The 19,013-nt window shown below is 30.6% G+C and overlaps 2 protein-coding genes and 2 long non-coding RNA genes across 4 annotated transcripts; all 4 read left to right on the top strand.

Annotated features, from left to right (window-relative positions):
* Positions 1-1,261: 1,261 nt before the first annotated feature.
* LOC112467862 lies at positions 1,262-2,512 on the top strand. The gene is made up of 3 exons (XM_025036739.1): positions 1,262-1,369; positions 1,456-1,561; positions 2,145-2,512. The coding sequence occupies exons 2-3, from the start codon at positions 1,481-1,483 to the stop codon at positions 2,313-2,315; spliced, it is 252 nt and encodes an 83-aa protein (XP_024892507.1). The 5' UTR covers positions 1,262-1,369; positions 1,456-1,480; the 3' UTR covers positions 2,316-2,512.
* Positions 2,513-3,175: 663 nt separating this feature from the next.
* Positions 3,176-4,487, top strand: LOC112467869. The gene is made up of 3 exons (XR_003042335.1): positions 3,176-3,556; positions 3,789-3,925; positions 4,226-4,487. It is a non-coding gene; the product is annotated as an uncharacterized LOC112467869 (long non-coding RNA).
* Positions 4,488-5,473: 986 nt separating this feature from the next.
* Positions 5,474-6,502, top strand: LOC112467868. The gene is made up of 3 exons (XR_003042334.1): positions 5,474-5,512; positions 5,598-5,703; positions 6,284-6,502. It is a non-coding gene; the product is annotated as an uncharacterized LOC112467868 (long non-coding RNA).
* Positions 6,503-14,087: 7,585 nt separating this feature from the next.
* Positions 14,088-16,214, top strand: LOC112467861 (omega-conotoxin-like protein 1). The gene is made up of 3 exons (XM_025036737.1): positions 14,088-14,195; positions 15,040-15,170; positions 15,922-16,214. Exons 2-3 carry the CDS (start codon positions 15,060-15,062, stop codon positions 16,054-16,056), a joined length of 246 nt encoding a protein of 81 aa, XP_024892505.1. The 5' UTR covers positions 14,088-14,195; positions 15,040-15,059; the 3' UTR covers positions 16,057-16,214.
* Positions 16,215-19,013: the final 2,799 nt, after the last annotated feature.

Raw genomic sequence — 19,013 nt, 5'->3', positions numbered from 1 at the left:
CAACCAACTACAAAGAGAAAAAATTGGAAGAGAGAGGAAAGAAGATGGAGAGATCAAAATCAACGAAAGAATACAACAGGTGGAAAACAAGTGAAAGAGCCGAAATATTTGGAGTGGAAAGGAAAAGGCACAAAGATGAAAACAATTGCAAGATTCAGATGCGGAAACGAATGGAAAGGTAATAGATACTGGGAGGAAGAATGCAAGAAAATGTGCAGGTTGTGTGAAGAAAGAGAGGAATCCTGGCACCATATACTAATAAGAGAATGTCCAGAATCAAAAGCAGCCAATCCGAGCGAAGAATTTATAATGGCAGAAGACGGAAAAGGAATAGAATGGATGCTGAAGTTGTGCAATAAAAAGAAAGAGAGAGAAAAATTGAGGAGACAAGAAATAAGGGTATAAATTAATATAGAAAAGGTGCAGAAATATACAGAACATGTACCCCGAAATGGGAATCATTATCCTAAATAAAAAAAAAACAATTAACAGTATATATAGGTAGTAAACATTTAAAGAAAAATATGCTTAATTATATTAAAAAAAATTAATATTAATACATTTAAATTTTTTATAATTTGACACTGCATATATGTATAATTATTTATATACTTATTAATGATTATGGCATATAATAATTATTTAATTCGAGATCTAGCGTATCATGATTGCAACGATGTATATAATATTTCTGTGTTGATTACATTTATTTGGTAAATGTTTATAACATATGTATAAAATCTCGTGTAAATAGTAACTCGATAAAATTTAAAAAAGCAAAATTTTCTTACTAATTTGATTAAGCAGAATGCGACAATATCGTTCTGAAATACGTAGTAGTTAAGAAAATCTAGTTCAGAACGTATTCTTTAGTTTTAATTATAGATTTTATTATAAACTTTGCAAGAAATTTAAATATATAGGCAAAATAAAATAATACGATAATTAATAATTATTAATTTAAAATTGTTTTAGATCACGATATTGAATATACGGATAAATAAAGAAGCGACGCAATTACACCGCGATGCTATCACGAGGAAAGGCTTTCGTTATCGTGATATTTTCTCTGCGGGGGAGGGTTTATAATTTTTCCAACTCTTTGTCAAGACCCACGAACATAGATCTTTACGTAATGTGTTGACTATGATTCTCACGGTATTTGCGCAATTGATGAAGCCTGATAAACGATAATAGATATCAGCGACGGGCACAAACAGACGTAGGCTCATAAAAACTTTCAAGGTGCACTACACACCCACATACTTAAAGAGATTATTATTCTATATTTCTATGCACCAATGATTCTGTATATAAGCTGAGCAATCACCGAACTGATTCAGTTTGAATTTTACTGAGCTGACTACAGGTGAGGATACGAAAGCTTCATCTCTATTAGTTTAAAAGTATTTTTTTACTTTCTCAATAGTTCTACATATATACTTTATAAAACAGGAAATCTCTCAAGCAATTAATCGAAATGGGAAAATTCATCGTGCTTCTTTGCTTTACGCTTCTCGCAATAACTTCGGTCATGGGCTGCAAACCACCCGGGCAACCCGTAAGTACCATTGCATGATATTATGTTTTGAACTGTAATATATGTGTATCTCCAAATTTTTTATTAATTCATATATTTGTTTCGTAAAAACCATAAAATTAATTAATATAACTTTATAGTATACTTTTTAAAAATATGATGGATTCTCTATATGTAATTTATAGAAATTACATAAATTGAAAATTTGACAAATGTAGTGAGATTTTTATACTTGATTGTTATTTATATATTATATATTTATGTATATGTATACATATACATAATATTTTAATCCGGTGTATTAAACATGTTTTCTGTATGTAAGGAACACGTTTCATCTCTTTCCTCCAAGTTATACACAATTAAGCAGAATAAAGAAAGAGTTATATAAAAGAAAAAAAATATATTGCTGTATAAAGTGTCATATTTTGAATATTTTAAGTAGTGAGTAATGACAAGATTTGAGTGTTGATTACAATTTTATAAATGTGATAATACGGATTAAGTCAAAAGTGACGAAAGTGCATTGAGTTTAAGTTTAAATAATTAAGTTATGTAATACGACAGACATCGTGCAAGATAATCTTGCGTAATCTTTTTTCAGTGCAGCTCTGATGCTGATTGTTGCGCGGAATTTGTGTGTAATCCATGGGCTGGTCGTTGCACCAAAGGACCACCGGGCACAGGCAACGCAAAACCAGGAGGACCATGGGGAGTCGGAGGTCCAGGCACAGACGTAGAATGGCCACAAAATGAACCTACCCCTGCCCAATAATCATAAATGATAGCTCGACCTGGACTTTGTTGCGTAGAACTATGATTTAATCTTGATTGATTTAAAAATATGTGAAAATTTACACAATAATTGGAAATATACACTTGCTTAGTCATTACCCAGCAAAAAACTCTTTATGTCTCAATGACTAAAAACCCTTCTTCAACATTATCAACCAAATTAAAGTTGATTTGTTGAATAGCAAAAATAATTCATTTTATATGATAATATTTTTATAAAAATAAGAACGTACTCTGGTATTTATATTAAAAACAAGTATACATATACATGACGTAAATTATAAAATAAACAACAACGATAATCAACCCGCATGTAATAAATAAATAAAAAATTATATAATAATATTAAATTACAATGTCTTTAGTCTTGTTACTTAAATTATAGATATAATATGGTGACTGTAATTTGCTGCGAGATAAATTTCCTTTTTAGTTTCCGCTGGAATATGCAACTGTTGCAACTAAATAATGTATGTTTGCTTAAAATATTTAGCAATAATTCATCTTATCTTGAATAGCCAGCGGCGATATTTGATTAGAATCGAAAGACAATTAAATTTGAAACGGTATTAAAAAGTGGTGTTATTAAACATTTATTATTAGAAATTATTGTATTTTAAAAATAATAACTTTTACTCTTTTAACAAAAGCTTTTTTACAATTATAATAGTTAATCTCTATATTCTCTGATCAACCTAAATTCATCTAATAAATCCTGTGATAAATTTCTTTAATAAATCCACTATAAGAGATTTATTTAAAAATCTTTTATAGTTGATACAATTTCTTTAATGCAGTTGTTTAATAATGAAATAGAATTGTAATAATGTGACAAAACTATTTATACAATTGCGTTTTATACTTTGATTATTATATTATGTAATTTAATCCTATTTAATATACTGAATATTGCAAAAGATTCTAACGTAGGTACACAAAATGCAAAATAATCCGATTTGCAAATACGGAACTGCAATAAACGTATTTCTTACGGTTGAAATTGATAATTTGGATTAAAAAGATGAGAACTTTGTACGTCTTTGAAAACAAATATTTTCTTTCGTATAGCAAATGACGTAAGCAGTACATTTCCGATATTTTCGATTTACACAAGTGCGATACAAACTATAAATACTCCTCGAAGATAAAAAAATTCGTCAGTTACGATCACATCGTACGATCAGTGTAACCAACTCACTCTCCAAGAACAATTCTTAGTAGGTAAGTTCTTAAATTCATCAAATTTTTAAAAAATAAAGGCTGAGAGTCGCAATTAATAATCAACTATTTTTATAAAACTATCTGTATTATGTTAATAATAAAATATTTCTTATTTTATTAGTTTCGTCATTTAAGATATATTTAAATTTATTATGGTGATTTTTATAGCAATATTATCAAATTATTGTATCGCATGTCCGTTGTAGATATTATATGTAAGAAATAATTACAGAAAATATTGGCAAGATGAAGTTCGTTATTTTCACCATTTTCATTATGATTGCTATGGCTGTGGCATACAAGCGAGGAAAGCATAGTGAAGAATCTTATGAGAGTTATGAAGCATCCTGCGTTTCTTTGAGTCACCCTGTATGTATTTCGATTGCATTTATGTATACAAAAGACAGTTATTTTTATAGTAATGATTATAGACGAAAAAAGAATGAGAGAAATTAAATTATAATTAAGAAATTATAAATTTGTTTTATATTCTACGTATAATTCGTATAAATTTATTATATGTATTAAAAGAAAGAGACCAGATGCTATTTTAAATCTGTGTTGATATATATATATATATATATATATATATATATATCAGCAATATTAACTAATGTTAATTTTTAATATTAAAACATATCTCTAATTATTATATTATAAATATTTTAGTGTAGACAAACTAGTGAGTGCTGTCGCAATCTGAAATGTCAGGAACATGCTAACATATGTGTGCAACAATACCCAAGGTCCAAAGGAGATACAAGACCTCGTGGACGACAAATGCCATATTAATAAGGATTGATATTTCTTTATATCTGACTACGGCACTACTTTTCTTTCATATATATATTATGTGTGTAACAAAGAAGACAGTTTCTATGTTATTTGTAACCTTGTAACCTTAAATAAAGACATTCACAGGAGCTATCAATTTTCTTTGTCTTATTTAATAACAATTAATACTATATATAGGTAGTAAACATTTAAAGAAAAATTTGCTTAATAATATAAAAAAAATTTTAATATCAATACATTTAAATTTTTTATTATTTGCCACTGCATATAAGTATAATTATTTATTTACTTATTAATAATTATGGCATACAATGATTATTTAGTTCCAGATCTAGCGTATCATTATTGCAACGATGTATTATAATATTTCTTTGTTGATTGCATTTATTTTGTAAATGTTTATAACATATGTATAAAATTTCGTAAATAGTAACTCGACAGAATTTATAAAAGCAAAATTTTCTTACTAATTTGATTAAGCAGAATGCGACAATATCGTTCTGAAATACGTAGTTAAGAAAATCTAGTTTACAACGTATTTTTTAGTTTTAATTGTAAATTATTATAAACTTTGCAAGAAATTTAAATATATAGGCAAAATAAAGTACGGTAATTAATCATTATTAATTTAAAATTGTTTTAGATCTATTTCAAGATAACTGCATTATTTAATACATTTTTAGTTTTAGAATTAACCGCTTTTAATATCTATATATTTAAATAAAACAAATAATTACTAAAATCAGCGTAGGTATCGTTTACTCGTCCCAACTGGCCAAGTTTATTTAAAAAACGCGTCAAATAATTACTTTTGAAAGTTATTTCAGCATAATCGTACACAACATCACAAAACTAAGTATAGAAAAGAACAAAAAATGCTTATGGAATTAGTATGTGCGTACTGAACTTCTACACATAATAAGTAATTCTCTCGATAACAATCATAATTAAATTTGCGCAATTGATGAAGCCTGATAAACGATAAATAGATATCAGCGACGGGCATAAACAGGACGTAGGCTGATAAAAATTTTCAAAGTGCACTACAAACCACATACTTAAAGAGATAATCATTCTATATTTCTATGCACCAATGATTCTGTATATAAGCTGAGTGATCACCGAACTGATTCACTTTGAATTTCACTGAGCTGACTACAGGTGAGGATACGAAAGCTTCATCTCTATATAGTTTAAAAGTATTGTTCTACTTTCTCAATAGTTCTACATATACTTTATAAAACAGGAAATCTCTCAAGCAATTAATCGAAATGGGAAAATTCATCGTGCTTCTTTGCTTTATGCTTCTCGCAATGACTTTGGTCATGGCCTGTGTACCACGCGGAGGAATCGTAAGTACCATTGCATGATATTATGCTTTGAACTGTAATATATGTGTATCTCCACATTTTTTATTAATTCATATATTTGTTTCGTAAAAACCATTAAATTAATTAATATAACTTAATAGTATACTTTTTAAAAATATGATGGATTCTATGTGTAATTTATAAAAATGACATAAATTGAAAATTTAACAAATGTAGTAAGATTTTTATACTTGATTGTTATTTATATATAATATATTTATGTTATATATATATATACATAATATTTTAATCCGGTGTATTCAAAATGTTTTCTGTATGTAAGGAACACGTTTCATCTCTTTCCTCCAAGTTATACACAATTAAGCAGAATAAAGAAAGAGTAAAATATATTGTTGTATAAAGTGTCACATTTTGAATATTTTAAGTAGTGAGTAATGACAAGATTTGAGTGTTGATTACAGGGAATAATTTTATAAATGTGTGGATAATATACGGATTAAGTCAGAAGTGACGAAAATGCATTGAGTTTAAATTTAAATAATTAAGTTATGTAATACAAAAGACATCGTGCAAGATAATAATCTCATGTAATCTTTTTCAGTGCGCGATTAGCGCTCAGTGTTGCGGACATTTCGTGTGTAATAAATATACTCTTCGTTGCACCGAAGGAGGCCCACATGAACCTGCCCCTGCTCAATAATCATAAATGGTATAGCTCGACCTGGACTTTGTTGTGTAGAACTATGATTCAATATTGATTGATTTAAAAATATGTGAAAATTTACTCAATAATTGGAAATATACACTTGCTTAGTCATTACCCAACAATATACTCTTTATGTCTCAATGACTAAGAACCCTTCTTCAACATTATCAACCAAATTGAAGTCGATTTGTTGAACAGCAAAAATATTTCATTTTATACGATAATATTTTTATAAAAATAAGAACGTACTCTGGTATTTATATTAAAAACAAATATACATATACATGACGTAAATTATAAAATAAACAACTACGATAATTAACCCATGTAATAAATAAATCAAAATTATATAATAATATTAAATTACGATGTCTGGAGTCTTGTTACTTAAATTATATAATATACTGACTCGAGATACAACGGTAGATATAAGGACATAATGGCGCAGAAGGAGCCAAAATATTTGAGAGAAAAAGGGCACAAAGAGAGCTAAAAGTTGATTGCGAGATAGAGGTGTGGAAACGAAGAGGAAAGAAACAGATTCTGGGCGACGGCGGAAAGAAGAAAATGTCAGTTTGTGAAGAAGAAGAAGGAACGATTGAGCATATACTGACACATGTAGATAGAGAGAGTAGGATTAGAGTGAGGGATTTTTTAGGAGAAAAAGGAAAGTTAGCGAATGTGAAATGTATGAAAGAATTAGGAAAAATAAGAGAGAATAAGAGAAAAAAAAAGAAATGGATGAAGGAGTGAATGTAAAGTAACGAATTTTAAACCAAGTCCCGAGTTTTAGGCTGGAAGGCTGAACCAAATAATGTATTATTATTATTATATATGGTGACTGTAATTTGCTGCGAGATAAATTTCCTTTTTAGTTTCCGTTGGAATGTGCAACTGCTGCAATTGAATAATGTATGTTTGCTTAAAATATTTAGCAATAATTCATCTTATCTTAAATAGCCAACGGCGATATTTAATTAGAATCAAAAAACAATTAAAATTGAAACGGTATTATTAAACATTTATTATTAGAAATTATTATATTTTAAAAATAATAACTTTTACTCTTTTAATAAAAACTTTTTCACAATTATAATATTAATCTCTATATTCTCTGATCAACCTAAATTCCTCTAATAAATCCTCTGATAAATTTCTTTAATAAATCCACTATAAGAAATTTATTTAAAAATCTTTTATAGTTGATACAATTTCTTTAATGCAGTTGTTTAATAATGAAATAAAATTGTAATAATGTGGCAAAATTATTTATACAAATGTGTTTTATACTTTGATTATTATATTATGTATTTAATCCTATTTAATATACTGAATATTGCAGAAGATTCTAACGTAGGTACACAAAATGCAAAATACTCCGATCTGCAAATACGGAACTGCAATAAATGTACTTCTTAGTGCATACAAGACCTCATGGACGACAAATGCCATACTGATAAGAATTGATATTTATTTATATCTGACTACGACACTACTTTTCTTTCATATATATATGTGTAAAAAAGAAGACAATTTCTATATTATATGTAACCTTAAATAAAGACATTCACAAGAGCTATCAATGTTCGTTCTTATTTAATAACAATTAACACTGTATACAGGTAGTAAACATTTAAAGAAAAATATGCTTAATAATATAAAAAAAATTTTAATATCAATACATTAAAATTTTTTATAATTTGCCACTGCATATGTGTAGAATTATTTATTTACTTATTGATGATTATGGCATATAATGATTATTTAATTCGAGATCTAGCGGATCATGATTGCAACGATGTATATAATATTTCTGTGTTGATTGCATTTATTTTGTAAATGTTTATAACATATGTATAAAATCTCGTGTAAATAGTAACTCGACAGAACTTAAAAAAGCAAAATTTTCTTATTAATTTAATTAAGCAGAATGCGACAATATCGTAGTTAAGAAAATCTAGTTTAAAACGTATTTTTTAGTTTTAATTATAAATTATAATTATAAATTATTATAAACTTTGCAAGAAATTTAAATATATAAGCAAAATAAAGTAATACAATAATTAATAATTATTAATTTAAAATTGTTTTAGATCTATTTCAAGATAACTGCATTATTTAATATATTTTTAGTTTTAGAATTAACCGTTTTTAACATCTATATATTTAAATAAAACAAATAATTACTTTTGAAAGTTACTTCAGCATAATCGTACATATAACATCACAAAACTAAGTATAGGAAAGTACAAAAAATGCTTACGGAATTAGTATGTGCGTACCAAACTTCTACACATAATAATTAATTCTCTCGATAACAATCACAATTAAGAAATTATTATTAAAATTATTATACTTCGAAAATAACATTAATTTTTTAAGATGTTTTTTAAGACTATAATCTTGAAAAAGATTATGATAGCTAACTCCTATTTTGATACTTCTAAATGTTTATAACAGATTTATCAAAAAATCTTTAGTTAATACAATTTTCTCAATGCAGTTGTTTAATAATAAAATAGATTTGTAATAATGTGACAAAACAGTTTATACAATTGAATTTTATAACTTAATTATTATGTTAATTGTTATGTAATTTAATCCTACAGAATATATCGAACATTGTAAAACGTTCTGACGTCAATAAAATGCAAAATACTCCGATCTGCAAAATACGGAACTGATGAAATATGAACCTCTTACGGTTATGACTAATAATTAGTATTAAAGAGGCAAGAATGTAACTTCAGTTTGCCTATATAAACAGATGTCTCCTTTCATATAGTAGCTACGTAATATATTTTTGATATCTTCAATTTGCACAAGTGCGATATAAAGTATAAATACTCTTTGAAGAACAAATTATCTGTCAGTTGCGATCATATCGTATAACTTACATAACGAATTTGCTCTCAAAGATAAACGGTAAGTTCATATCTAATTTATTTATCTAATTTCTTAAATAAAGATTAAAAATCCAAATTAGCAATAAACTATTTCTATAAAACTATTTGTTTTATATTAATAATAAAATATTTTATGCAACACGTGCATGGAAAGTGCCCCATTACGCACGCTACGCGTGCGTGATAGACCACTTTCCAGGCACTTGCAACGTAAAATAGGGTGTGTAAGCCGTGCGTAAAGATGAAAATTCCCGGGTGTGGTTACCGCACTTGCCTTTGGCTCGTGCGTAAACTCCGCACCCGGGAATTTTCATCTTAATGCACTTGTTACACAAATAACTATTTCTTATATTATTATTTAGAAAATAAATTTTAGCAATCTCAAAAAATATATGTTTACGTGAAGTTAATTAATATCGTAATTTTTATAAAAAAATATTATTATATTATTATATTGCATGCGTGTACCGAGTTGTAGATATTATAAGAAATAATAATTACAGAAAATATTGGCAAAATGAAGTTCATTATTTTCACTGTTTTTGTCATGATTGCTATAACTCTGGTTGCTTCTGAAGAAGAAACATGTAGTCCTTGGCTTGGTTTAGTAAGTATTATAAAGACAGCCGAAAAAAATGCGTGAGAGAAAACACAGATTAAAATTAAGAAATTTTTAATTTATGTTTCGTTTTTTGTATAATTCACATAAACTTATGTATATTAAGACAATGTTTTAAACCTGCTGATTTGTCGGCAATATTACTTTTTAATATTGAAACATATCTCTAATTATTATATTACAAATACTCTAGTGTCGCCAATATGATGACTGCTGTCGTTATTTGATATGTTCGACCTATCAGGCCAAATGTGTACCTAAAGGCGGTCTGATTATACCTGGACAAGATAAAAGACCTCTTGGCCCTGGACCATATCCACCAAATATACCACCAGAATACTTACAGTAATATCGCTTAACACTTCTTTATATCGACCATATAATGCTATTTTTCTCCCATATAATTATAAAAAAAAGAGCATTCTATATTATATATAACTTTAAATAAAGAGCTATCAATATTCCTTGTTTTATTTATTAATAATTATGTGTATATGTAATGTATATTTATAACCGAACATGTTTAACAACTATATAAGAATTTTTTAATATCAACATATTTAAATTTGTATTGGTATTGTATGCATATGGGATTATTTATTTATTAATACAATCGTGAAACAATAATTATCACTCAATTCTATCGTATCATGATAGCAATGATGCATATAATATTTCTATGTCAATTGCATTTATTTTGTACATATAAAATATTATTTTTAACCCTTATTTGCCACACTGGGATCAAATCAACCCCACGACTATATACTCTTAATTTTAAGTACCGAAACCTATGGAAAGCGGGTCTATAGCGACATCTGTTAATAGTTTGAGCAATGAATTTTTTTGTAAAAACAGCCATTTTTTTATTTTTCTTTTGCTATTTTAATTTTTGTATCATACATAACTTTAATTTTTGGCTATATAACCTACATAACTTTTAAAAGTAAGCTTTTAAGAAGTTCTAAAAAAATTGGCAAGTTAAAATATTGAATAGCTTATTTGTTATAACAATTTTTGTCGCTGAGGTAGATTCCACCACAATGTGGCAAGTACGTGACGTCTACAGAAGTGTGGCAAGTAAGGGTTAATAATTAAGGCAATTAAAGAAGTATCTGATTTTCTTCAAAATTTGATTAAGTAAAAAGATAATAAAATAAATAACGTCATTTTGAAATAATTACATATTCAGAAAATCTAATTTAGAATGTATTCTTAATTTTCATTGTAGGTAATTATAAATTTTTCAAAAAATTTAGATATACTTATATTCAAAATATAAAATAATATGATGATGATTAAATTAGAATTGCTTTAAATTTATTTCAAGCTTGTCGTTTAATATACTTTTTTGGTTTTAAAACTAGCTGTTTTTAATATACATTTAATAATTATTTTTGGAAAAAAAAACTAGCGTAATCGTACATTTTACCTCAGTAGTATCAAAAGCAAGTAAAAGAAAATAAAAAAGGCTTATAGAATTACTACGTACATACTAAAACTGTACTTACACAATCATTAATTCTTCGATAATATAATGGTTAAAACGAATTAGACGACCGCGCCATTATTATTTGGAGGGATTATTGTAAATATATCTGCGGGCATAATCGGATGTGCTTGAAATTTAATATCTATTATTATGCTATAGTTTCTACCATGAATGCTATGTTTAGTTGTTTTAGATGCATAATTAAATATACATTAATTAAACAACGAGATAATGTGTATGTAAAAAGGTCGATGTGTGTGTATTATTCCTAGCACTTTATAAATACAGAATTAAAATTAGATAAAAAATATTAGGTTACAAATAAAACTTAATTTCACTTTTCATGTAAAATATATGTACATGAATTTATTTATATATTAACCGATAAAAAAATTGCATTAATTTCTATTTTATTTTTGTATAAACAGCATAATATTATAAATGTTACATCAAGTGTACACACGCAGTGACTTGACGTGTTGGTATTTCGCTTCTTAGCGCATTATATTATTAAATAGTCGATCCACATGATCGCAAACGTCACTTAATTACAGAGCAATTGGCCAACTATTACATTTAGTCGACAAACAAAAGTAACATGGCTGTGTAAAACTCTATAAATGTTACACAAAACATGTGTTCATGGACAATATAAATGCAATATAAATGAGCATGATATTTAATAATATAGAAATAATTGGTATTATGTTGCACTTTGTTAAACTGGATCTGACATACGCACGTACTCTTTATACGTTTATATTTTCACCAATTAAATGCAAATTCTCGGGTATTTATATTGTTCCGTATTAATTTTCAACAATATGTATACAGTCAAAATCGGTAACGCGTTTTGCATTACTGGTATAGAATAAAAGCTGCTTATATTTTCTAGTTGCTTTACTCCCTTATCTGCGAATTGATTATAGATGTTTATTTTTTTATTATCAGTATCAGTTGTAAGTAGTAGCGTGATCGTAAGTGCGAGACAATATACTTCTTCTCGAGATTATAAATTTAGACACCGAAAATTTTTGATTCGAGATTTAAATTTTTCCTAAACAAACAAAGCGCATGCAAACCCGTCTTGTTTCTTGAACATCTTTTATACGTAAACGTAAATATACATCGAAAACTCTGAAATGGCAACGATACTCGAACACGGCGGTAAATCCGTGAAACGCGACTGTCGTTTAAAAGCGTCAAGTGTGCTGCCACGGATATATTAAAAAAAAAAAAGGTTAATTCGGCTCATGATGTGTCGAAGCTTCGCCGATGACAGGAAAAAAACCCCCGACTATTTCTATTCAGCTACTATGGGCGAACAAAAGGACAATGCTACCGGATGATTCAGTTTCCTTTCCTGTTGTTTCCTGTCAACCGAATTAAAGAACAAGAGCGCTTTGTCGGAGAATCAATGGAATGCACGAGGCGCGCAATATGCACTCGATAGAATGCCGGCGCAAAGGGCAAAAAGCACTTGTGCATTCGATACTGCTGAAATGGGAAGAGAATATCAGCGGAAGGCGCGTCTCTTTTTGCATTCTCATATTCCCGCGTACGCGCGCCTATAAGGTGATCAATAATAACCAAAATCCGCAAAAAAAAAACAATTTGTCCCGCGAATGTTGAGCTGAAGATTGACGTAACAGACGGCTACAGCGTACGATTTACTTCCGCAGTAAAGCGTTTATTAACTCCACGAGCATTCAAGGCGGCGTCGCAGCTGCTCGTGTTATAACATTGAAATATAAGCGATGTGTGAGCTTTGAGAACATCAATTTTTCTTAACGGAATTAAGAATTTTAAATGCAAGAAAGTCCCGTTACTCGAATAATATGTCTTACTATTTGTATACATACACAGTTTTTGTATACATAGGACGTTTCAGAAATCACGTACACTTAACATACAAATTATATTTAGATAAGATAGGGATATTTTCCCTAGGATTATTTTCCATAAAATATCCTTATCTTACCTAAAGGGAAATATCCTTATCTTATCTAAAGGTAACGTGCATACATATGTGAATATTAAGACAATTTCGAATAAAACGTGTTAAGAAAAATTAATTAATCTTCTCAATGCTGCCAAGTTAATCGCTTATATTTCAAAGTTAACTAGCTAATGTCAAGAAGACGACGAATGACGGAAATCCCGAATGCATTTGAAATTACATCATGTAAGATTGTACATTATTTTTTATGTAGAGCACTTTTATTTTGTTGTAAAACGTAATCACTGCTGACAGAGCATAATCTAACCTGACCCTCTTTTCTTAGAATAGATACTGGAAGAGTTAAATAAATCTTAAGTGCCGCACATAAAGATGCAACATTAATACTTTCGAAGAATTTGTTTTTAAAAATCTAGCATACTTAGAACATTTTTTTATAACACAATAGCTAACATGAGAAATTAAGTACATTTGTAAGTAATATCGCGGAATGTAAATAAAATGTCAAATAAAGAAAAAGAAACTTTTGTTACAATAATATATAGAATATATGCGATGTACATATGCATATACGTATGTAAAAACATATGTAAAGGCAAAAATGTAATTGTAGACAATACATCGTGCTACGTAAGCAAAAGAATGTATTATTTCCGAGATTATTTCTCTCTAATTGGTCATGCGTCATCAGATACGTATATTGAAACCTTTACTTGTGTGAGTTCGTAGTCGTATAAATGCTTTGACCGCGTTGCAACACAAAGTATCTCAGTCGAGGTTAAGCTCTCAAGACGATCAGATCTGAAGAAGAATTCTTGTCGAACCGTTTGGTGAGTAATTTCCAATACGAGTTATAATGCATCTACTTCAAAATCTGTCACGTCTGATATTCTTCACAAAATTTATGATATCGAATAATTGACAATGTTGGATAAATAAAATAATAAGTCGCGTGTGTAACAAAATTAATACTTATTGTAAAATTATTTATATAAATTGTTTTCTGTGTACTATATAGCCATTAGAAGATTAATGATAAATTTTAGTAAAATCACAATTAATAATTCAAAAAGTTGAAAAGTTTAGAAAACAAAAAAAATGTATAATGTATAAACAGTTTTTGTTTTTGTGATATTAAATACATTACGTAGAGATAGTAGACACATAACATTACAAAATTTAATTGTAAGTGATTTTTTAATAATTTGTTGTTGCTATGCCATTAGATATTGCAGATTCGACATGTGTAATATTCACTCACATGTTTAAATAATTGTACAGTTTTGTAGTCAACAGTATATTAGGAACATATTCATAAGCGAGTAATGACATCAATTGTAAGATACAATTCTAGAGTTTAACGGTTATTTTGCCTATTAAAGAGCTAAACTGAGTCAGACCTTGATGATTCATTCACATATACCTGTAACCTGCTGAGCTAGTATAAAACTCATGGTCACATTATATAAACTTTGGTAACGCGTCACGCACAAATTAGAAATTTAAATTGAAAATTATTTACATAGAATAACAAATAAGATGTTCCATATTCCAATACAATTAAAATAATTTTAAGTAACTAAAAATAATTTTAAATAAATATTGAACGCCGATTTAGGACGTTTTTATTACTTTCCCATCTGAATCTAATTCGCTAAAATTATTTCATTGCAGAATACAACGTTGCTGAGAAGATGGCAAAATTAATGCTGTACGTCTTTATAACGTTGCTATCTGTCACTCTTATCATGGCCGCTACTATAAGCCCAACCGATAAGCCCAACTGCGGTCGACACGGTGACCCTGTTAGTATACGTATTCTTGCATCTTATATTTTTCTGATAAAGCCACTTTTTCTTTCATCCTTGTTTCTTAAAATATACGCAATACTGCTATAATCAACGAGGAAAATAAGGAAACAGTTCTAAGCCTACGATTTTGTTACTCCGTAACGGAATTCTAAACAATTTATACGATTATTTGCACGAGAAATTACCCCAAAAGCGCATGATTACTAAATCAAGAAATTTTATTCTAATATTTAAAAAAAATGCACGCATAATTTTAGTAGTAGGTAATACTGCAAGTATGGAATTCATACAGAATAGTGTAAAATGTATCTTCATATTCTTCTTCAAAATTTATATTTTTCCAACTTTTTTAATAAATTGTCTCGACTCGATATTTTTAATTTGCGTATTGTTATATGGAGTGTTTAGTAAATCTATATTATTGGCAAGCAGATAATTCGTCGTGAAAAAGCAAGTAAAAAATGACAAATAATTTTTTATTATTAAAAAGCTTTTATTCCACATGCTTCATGTTTCGCTTGTTTTTTCACAAGAAACCTGTTCGCCGGCTGTGCAATGTTATTATTTACTGAAAATTCTGGACATATATACATATATATCTTTTCTTCACATGTAAATATTTTCTTAAAACTGATTTGATATGTTATTTGTTACCGTTCAGATTTACAGAGTTATTAATACTTTTCATCATTTCAGTTTAAATTGAATTGATGTGACAAATAATAGATTGTTTATCGAATTTCAGTGCGTTTCTGCTTCGCAATGCTGCAGCAATATGAGATGTCACCGTTACGCAAATAGATGTCAAGTCATAATTACCGAGGAAGAATTAATGGCACAACGTGAGAAGATTTTGGGCCGAAGAGGCAAAGATTATTAGAATGGTTAAGTTTTCTATACCTCGGAATATTATAATGGACGATGATCTTATTAATTTACCATGACTCTGATCTAAAAACTGTGTTTTGAGAAATTAAATATTAATATACAATACTGAATTTCTGTAATAATCAGAAAATTAATATAATACATATTATATATATTATACATTGTATATAGTATAATCATATAGAGATAAGCAATATCTTTTTATGAAAAATGAGAATAAAAACGTAAACCGAAAGTATTTATCTTATCTATCATGATTCTTTTTCACAGAATATGGCGCACGTAAACGGAAAACAAATTGACGTCGAAAGTAAATAACAAAACATTTATCCTGTCGTTTATTCCGTTATTTTATTAATTTACGTCGACTAATAATTACAAGAACTTTTCAAAATACATTAGTCGCTGACGTTATCGGATTTCTTAGCGACAAACTATAATGCGCACTTCAAAAGGACTTGTCGACGTAGGATGATAAAAAAAGGACACTCCAGGATTGCCAAGTGACGAAAATTTTGTGCGGATAGATCCGTCGCGACGATCCCCCTCGGCTTTGTCCGCTCTGTGCACCTCTCCACGCGTGTGTCCCGTCTGTTATATTCGAGGACATTTAAATTCACTATCTCCTATCTCGGTTTACCGTACACTCGTTAAAAGGCGAGCCTTTGTTCGATAAAAAGACTCCGTCGGTGTATCCGCGGAACGGAGTAAAAATCCCACCGGACTCGATATGTTACGTGGCGTGCGAAGGACAGGTGCGCGGGGGGCCCGTTGGGGTGGTTTAATAGCATCGACTTATCTTTCGATAAGCCCGTACCAGAAACCCGCCATATGGCCGATTCGGAATCGCTCGTAAACGATTTCTTTCCACGTCTCCAGATTACGATGGATAAGTTAATGACACATAAAGGTATATTGTCATGGTTGCCGTATCGGAGCTCCAAATCCCCCGGGTTCGTTCCGATATCTCGCATGTATTCTCCGCGATTTATTGAAAATAATGGCGCCTTACAAAATGACGCCTAGGAAGATTGAATATTTCACGGGACAATTTATCGAGTACTTAACTTGATCGGCGCTAATAAGAGTTTGCGAAATTTCGCGTAAGTTTCTCTCTGTAATATTCCTGCCGTGAAATATATTTCATCGACGCGGGGCCGAGGCCTTTGTAAATTTGAAAAGTAGGTGGACTTTGATTCAAAGACCAAAAGCTTCTTCGGTTCGTTATACAAAATTTCCGCCGTGTTCCAATCTCATTAGCGCCGGCTTAAAGTTAAGCGCCCCAACTCTTTTGCGCCGGACCGCACATGCTCTTTGACCATCGTAGTGTTTTAACAAAAATCTAATCTTCTTGACAAATTAAAGACAGACGTACACACGTATCTTTAATCAATAAGAAAGGAGACATATCGGACAATCGTTCCGCAAAAAGAATGTGCGTGTTGCTTGAAATTTGTTCATAATCTTGTTGCTTCATGCGAGTTTGCTACTTCCGATTAAATTTATACTTTTTGATTTTGTTACCTCCGACTTTTAAAACTACTATTTGTTTATTGCCGTAATATTTTACAATTATTGATCACCCCCGTAACTCTGAAGCTTGTAATGGGCAAATAACTTGCTCGCGTTTCACATTTTAATTTTCGTAAATCTACGCCTGTTGCGATATCGATAAAGCAAAAGAGTTCTACACACATATAATCGCTTGCAAGTAAAGACGTCACCTTGCAAATATTTGCTCGCTATCCCTTATCGTCCCCGGCTTAATTGCCATATGGCGTACGATCATATTTCATGCGCGCGTTTTTTGTCTTAGATATATATGTCTTGCACGTATGCAACTCGCAAATATTTTCTCACCTACAATGATCAATACGCGTACTTTCATCAATCAAATAAATATTTTAGCATAATATCGTAATCGATTGATCGAAGGTATGTCGAGGAATTGCGCACGTTTATTTATTTTTCGAAAAGAGTTGTGTATAGCCGTCTGGATTGGCGGAATCCTCTTACGCACCGAATCCGGTTACGCGATGTACTTGGCGCTCGAAAAGAGAAAGCGCACGAGATGAGCACCATTCGAAGTAAATGTCAAGGCCGCGCCGCAAGGACGGGTCGGCGGCAGCCGCGCAAAATCCTAGTGACGAAAGCCGTGCTCCACCAGAAAGGAAAAAAAAAGAAAAAGAAGGCAAAGAAAGATGTACGAAGAGAGTACCAAAGGCAAACGGCAAGCCGAGGCGAGTCCTCGACTCGAGTCGAGTGTCTCTTATCGTAGTTCCTTTTAAGTTCTTATCCGGTGAGGTATGCCACGCAGAGCGGGTCCTCCAGCCTACTTTTAAGCACGTTTCCGCGTCGGATGCTAGAAGATTATGGCGAGCGAAGTATAATAACGGCACGAGAGAGAATGAAGATCGAAGATACAAGCGCCGCAGTGAGAAAGAAAGAGGAAGGGAGAAACAGAGAGAAAGAGAGAGAGAGAGAGAGGGGGAAAGATAAAGGATTGTCCAACCTGTCCCATTCTCGAGCAAGATCAGCTGCGAGCTCACAAGAAGCGAGGTAATGCCGGCGGCGTGCCGCGAACATACGCGGTCGCCACAATATGAAAACATTATCGGCCGTAAGCCGGAAGGTACACAGCAATGTGCTGAGCTTAGCTCCGCAGCCCCGGCTCTGCCTGCAACGCGATCTCTCACTACCGCGGTGCAGTGCCACGTCAGGACGTCAGGATTTCAGGTAGGTACTTGTCCGCCGGATTCGCATGGCCCAAAAGCGCTCCCGGGCTACGGAGTTAGGGAGGGCACCGGAGCCGATTTGCAAAAGGAAGGAACGGGGTAGGAGATAGGCTGCAGCGTACCAGGCATGCATGCTGCATGCACTCCGCCCCAAATCCTCCGGACGGATCCGCCGGAAGAGCGTTAATGAAACTGTCGCCAGATTACTATTCGC

The sequence above is a fragment of the Temnothorax curvispinosus genome, unplaced genomic scaffold (assembly GCF_003070985.1).
Source record: "Temnothorax curvispinosus isolate PA1 unplaced genomic scaffold, ASM307098v1 QBEX01017838.1, whole genome shotgun sequence".
NCBI lineage: Eukaryota > Metazoa > Arthropoda > Insecta > Hymenoptera > Formicidae > Temnothorax > Temnothorax curvispinosus.
This window is presented reverse-complemented; position numbering and strand designations above follow the sequence as displayed.